General features: G+C 32.4%; 1 protein-coding gene across 1 annotated transcript; it reads left to right on the top strand.

Moving 5' to 3' along the window:
• The first annotated feature begins 1,795 nt into the window (after positions 1–1,795).
• On the top strand, positions 1,796–4,263 carry LOC146898982 (small ribosomal subunit protein eS4z-like). The gene is made up of 5 exons (XM_085733155.1): positions 1,796–1,836; positions 2,119–2,196; positions 2,279–2,459; positions 3,143–3,240; positions 3,645–4,263. The coding sequence occupies exons 1-5, from the start codon at positions 1,834–1,836 to the stop codon at positions 4,080–4,082; spliced, it is 798 nt and encodes a 265-aa protein (XP_085589281.1). The 5' UTR covers positions 1,796–1,833; the 3' UTR covers positions 4,083–4,263.
• The last annotated feature ends 1,223 nt before the right edge of the window (positions 4,264–5,486 follow it).

Genomic DNA, 5,486 nt, shown 5'->3' with positions numbered 1-5,486 from the left:
ATAATCTGAAACGTCCATCACTCTACAAAGTACGAAGTTTCACTCATTTTTCACCCATTATTGAAGCATTTTGGATTATATAATCCGAAAAGCTTTGATAATTTTCAAATTATATAATCTGAAACAAGTCAGAGTTTTGGACAGCAAAAGTAACTCATAGAACACGTTTTTCAAAGGCTTTTACCAGCCATTATGGCTGGTAAAACCCTTTGACCACATTTTTTGACTCAACATCAAGCGTCGTTACACTCTGCAACACAATCTTCACAAATTTCCCCTATAAACACCCTTCAAACCTTCATCATTTCTCACATCATCATCTCACACTCTCTCCACTTTTTCCTTCTACAACAATGTGTTTCCACTGTTGGCGTTTCATAAAAAGAAGTTACTTTGGAAATTCAGGGATTGTATTAGGGGTGTTCAAAATTGAACCAATCCAATAGAAAAACCGCAAACAGAACCAACCCAAACCGAAACCGCAAAAAACTGCATTTAGTTCGGATTTATTTGGATCATTTTTTTACTCAACCGCCTGATTTGGTTTGGTTTGTGGTTTTTATTTTACCAACTGAATCAAACTAAACCAAACCGCAACCCGCAACATAAGAAAAACACTAATTAAACATATGTCCCCTAGACCAATACTTATAAAAACTCAATGGAAACTTTTCTGAAATGACTTTTTTTTCTCCGGATAAGTTTTTATTTCAAAAATGTATTCATGTGCTACTTGAACTTTTTAGTGAATGTTAAAATCTTAGTCTTTTGTATTTTTTACAAAATAGGGTTACTTTTTGTCACATTTTAAATTTGATCTATGTAGTTGGAATTTTTTTTGTTGAAAATGAAATTGTAATGTTGGATGAAATTTACAACATTGTTGAAAATATATTTTTAGCTTGATTTTAATGTTGAAAAAAAATATTGTATTGTATCGAAAAAAACTGCATGAACCGATCCAAACCAAACCACATTAGTTTGGTTTGGTTTGGTTCAGATTTTATTTTAAAAGTCAACCGAACCAAACCAAACTCCATGTTTTTTTATCTTACGGTTTGGATGACTTTTGGCACAAAACCGAACCAAACCGCGCTGCGAACACCCCTAGATTGTATGAACGGTCAATAGGGATGTTGACGCGCTGCAAAGAACACGGTTTGTCTGGGTGTCATGCTGGTTTGTTTGGGTGTAAGGTTGACCACCAAGGTCTCTTTCACCTTAAAGAGGAAACAAACCTTACTAAAACACCCTCCCTTCATCGTCTCTTTCTGCTACCCCCTCCACCAGCTTGCATTACAGGTTTAACTTTAGGTTTTTAATAGTTTAGCATTAGATTTCAAAATTTTATGTAACAAGCGTAAAAACCTTTAAGCTTAAATTTTATTTTATTGTAAATGTATTGATTATTAATAAAATGAGATTTTGTTTGTATCATTTTGTCGTTTTAATTTTGTTTGCATTTGCATTTATTTTACGTTTTTATCATTTATATTTATGTCATTGAAATAATACAAACCACAATTTTTAAAAATCTAGGTAAAACATATATCAGATTATATAATTTGAAACTCCTAACAATCTGCTTCAAATTATATAATCCAAACCAAATATATTATTTAAAAAAATAGGACACATGATAATCTGATAGGGTGGGAAAAGCAATTGCAAACAAAAATAGTATGGGCCAAAAATAGTTTGAAGAAAACTTGACAAGGCCCATATCCATGTTTATGATAGAGAATTAGGGTTACTTATGCAGCAGCCTCCGCACTTGAGGTTTCTTTTTCTCTCTAGCGTTGGAACTTTTGGCTGCTCTGTTAATCTCACAATATGGTTCGTACTCTTCTTGTTCTTCTTCTCAATTTTCATTCTGATATTTTTTTTCAATCTCATTTCGTAATGGTATTCCATATTCACAATCTGTTTATAATTGAAATTACCACTGAATTTTATGTTAAGCAGCTTCGATAATTTTTTTTTTTTTTTTTTTTACATTTTTATAGTTGAATTTGATGTTTAGATCTCTTAATATAAGCTCTGTTTGAATTAAAACACGTTTTAAATAAGTAGATCCAAACAAGTCCTTATTTTGTTTGATATCTGTGAATGTAACAGGCTAGAGGATTGAAGAAGCATTTGAAGAGGCTCAATGCCCCCAAGCATTGGATGCTTGACAAATTGGGTGGTGCTTTTGTAAGTATCAAACTTATTTTACTTTTTCATTCGACGTGTTTTAATCGTGTTTTTGTCGAAGATTGATGTGATTTTTGTATAGGCTCCAAAACCCTCGTCAGGACCACACAAATCTAGGGAATGTCTTCCACTCATTTTGATTTTGCGAAACAGATTGAAGTATGCTTTGAATTACCGTGAAGTCATTGCTATTCTCATGCAACGACATGTCCTTGTTGACGGCAAAGTCAGGACTGACAAGACTTATCCAGCTGGATTCATGGGTATGAATCATTTTGATCTTCGTCTAGAATAATAATTGATTAATTTATTTTGTGCTGTTAATATGCTTTAGTAAAAAAATTGATGATTTATATGCTATATTTCTTTATTGTTACTGTATTTTGAGCTTGATAACTTTTGATGTATTATAGCTGGGTATTGTAAGTAAAAGGTATATTTGTATAGAGTGTTGAAGGGCCGTCTTTATTAGGCTTATTTTGAGCTTATGCAAAACAGTTTATGCAAATAAATTGGTTTTTATGTTAATTTATAAGTTCTCATTAACGAAAATTGTATCTTGATAAACTTTTTTTTCTTTTCATAAACTACATTACAAACTTATGAATAATACATAAAAGGTTATTTATTTGCATAAGTTGTTTTGCATAAGCTCAAAATGTGCATAATCCAAACGGGTCCGAATAATGGAATCCCATGATTTTATCTGAAGACAACAGGATGTAGATTTGTTTGTTTGACTCTGTTTCAATAGATTGTAGATATCAACTAGTATTTGCAATGTTTTTCATGTCTGGCTTGTTTAAAATGAATATTTGAACTCAAGTTGTGTAATTAAAGAATTTGTATCATATTCTGTATTCTGGTGTTAAAGTTCTCTGACTCATTTGATTTGGCTGTGGCATGATTGTATTTTTTTTAATATTTGTTTTTGTTTCTTTTTCAGATGTTGTCTCAATCCCTAAAACAAATGAGAGCTTCCGTCTGCTTTATGATACCAAAGGCCGCTTCCGTCTCCACTCAGTCAGAGACGACGAGGCTAAGGTACCTTTATTTGATTACTGAATATTTGCACTTTGTTCAATAATCTTATTTTATTCAATAGCATAATGTGAATGACTTTTGATGTTTATAAGATTCATGATTGCTATGAAGCACGGATACTGTTATGGACACACGTCACTGACACATACACTCTGACACCAATAAGATTTATGTATAGTAACATGCCTAAACCGATTAGTGTCCGTGCTTCATGTCATGAATGTTTAGTATTTATAAGATTTATGTATGCATAGTATAATAACAGATGTTGATGTTAGTACACCGTTTATTCTTGCCATTTTCATGTCCATGTTATTATATGAATTGGAGTTGCAGCATTGTAAACATATTTTGTTTGCTGAATTTTGTTTACATGTTTTCCTTGTATATGATGTACATGGCAGTTCAAGCTCTGCAAGGTCCGTTCAGTGCAGTTTGGGCAGAAAGGTATCCCATACCTTAACACCTATGATGGTCGCACTATCCGTTACCCAGACCCCGTCATCAGGGCTAACGACACCATCAAGCTGGATCTGGAGGAAAACAAGATCGTTGATTTCATCAAATTTGATGTTGGGAACGTCGTTATGGTTACTGGTGGTAAGAATAGGGGACGTGTTGGAGTGATCAAGAACAGAGAAAAGCATAAGGGAACATTCGAGACAATCCACGTTCAGGATGCTACTGGTCATGAGTTTGCAACTCGTTTGGTCAATGTGTTTACAATTGGCAAGGGTACAAAGCCATGGGTATCTCTTCCCAAGGGTAAGGGTATTAAGCTTACAGTCATTGAGGAAGCTAGGAAGAGGGCTGCTGCGGCTCAACAAGCAGTTGCTGCTTAAATATCTATGGACCGAGTGTTTTGTAGTTTTTATTCAACTCTTATGTTTTGAATATTTTATCAATTTTGGTGTTAAATGTCTTTTATAATCCGAGCAACTTTGGTTCACATCCCTCAACTTCTAGTCCTGTTTTTGTTATTATTCTAGCTGGATATTGTAATGGAAATGTTATTTTAGACTATTTTCTTTTATTTTCATCTTATCATAAAGCCAGTTGATCACATAACCAGAGCTGAAATTGTGATTTTAGATTATGCCTTTGCCTAATGCCCAATTCTGAAGCCTTGATTTCAAAACAATCACCATGCCTTTTTGATTTTGTTTTACCTCATGTCAATGCTCAACGCACCATTATTAAAAAAATTATAAATGCTCAAGGCACTAGCCTGGATTCAAGTGATAACTGATTGTCATCAATGGCTCCTAACGTTTTTGGCATGATTCTTTGACTAATGTATAATCTTTTCTATTTGTGCAAAAAAGTGTATAATCTTTTCTATGTTTGATGTAAAACAATCTATTTTCCCATTTATTTTTTGCATAAATATTCTCTGCATCTAAACTGTATGAAAAATTAGAAGGTAGTGTATAATGTGAGGTTTGGTTGTTCAAGTTTTAGTTTAAATGGAGTATACCTATCAGTTGGACATTAGAATTTAGCTAAAAAGAACAGTTAAAATAAGATTCTTTCAAAAAAAAATAAAAAAGAATAGTTAAAATAACATGTTAAATACGTATTTGACTTGTGGGTATATATTTGTTTTGGTCAACTTGGTGATTAGATTTACACTTATGTGGATAAAAGGAGAATCTGAGGTTTGATCCTCGGCCTCTACCAATAAAGTTTATGGTAACTATCAACTCAAGTACACATATGAGATTGTAGGCGTATGATCTAGTTTAAATCAATTGAGTTCATGTTTTAGTTGGCTAGAATTGAGGTCTTTAAATTAAATCATAAGATCATGTTTAGGTTTATATTTTTTATTCTTGTTAATAGGCTTATTTTTTTTTTTAAGGAAGTCACAGGTTTAATTAATCATTCGTAAGTTGAATATTAAAGATACACTTGTTATATGTAGGGGTCGGAGTTCAAATCCCGAACACCCCATTTATTCATCTTATAAAGTGAATTCAAACTACTAATTAAATTACTTGACAAAAAAGGTTTACATTTCACAGGAAGTTATTAAAATTGTAATCATAATAAATTTGATAACTATTGTGGACTAATGCACAACGTAAGACCATCACCTTTCATGTGCCAGAAGTAATAATATGAGGAGCATATTATTGTAACAAATAAAAAATATAATACTAAGAGGAGAAAGAATGATGTCTAAATTAGTGAAGGATCAAAATTTTAAATGGATAATTTTGTAGCTGAAAGAATCATGCATGTTT

Source organism: Medicago sativa, chromosome 8 (assembly GCF_051527215.1).
Source record: "Medicago sativa cultivar Bolivia chromosome 8, Bolivia_mono, whole genome shotgun sequence".
NCBI lineage: Eukaryota > Viridiplantae > Streptophyta > Magnoliopsida > Fabales > Fabaceae > Medicago > Medicago sativa.
The sequence above is the reverse complement of the archived record's forward strand: the minus strand, read 5'-3'. Positions and strand labels throughout refer to the sequence as shown.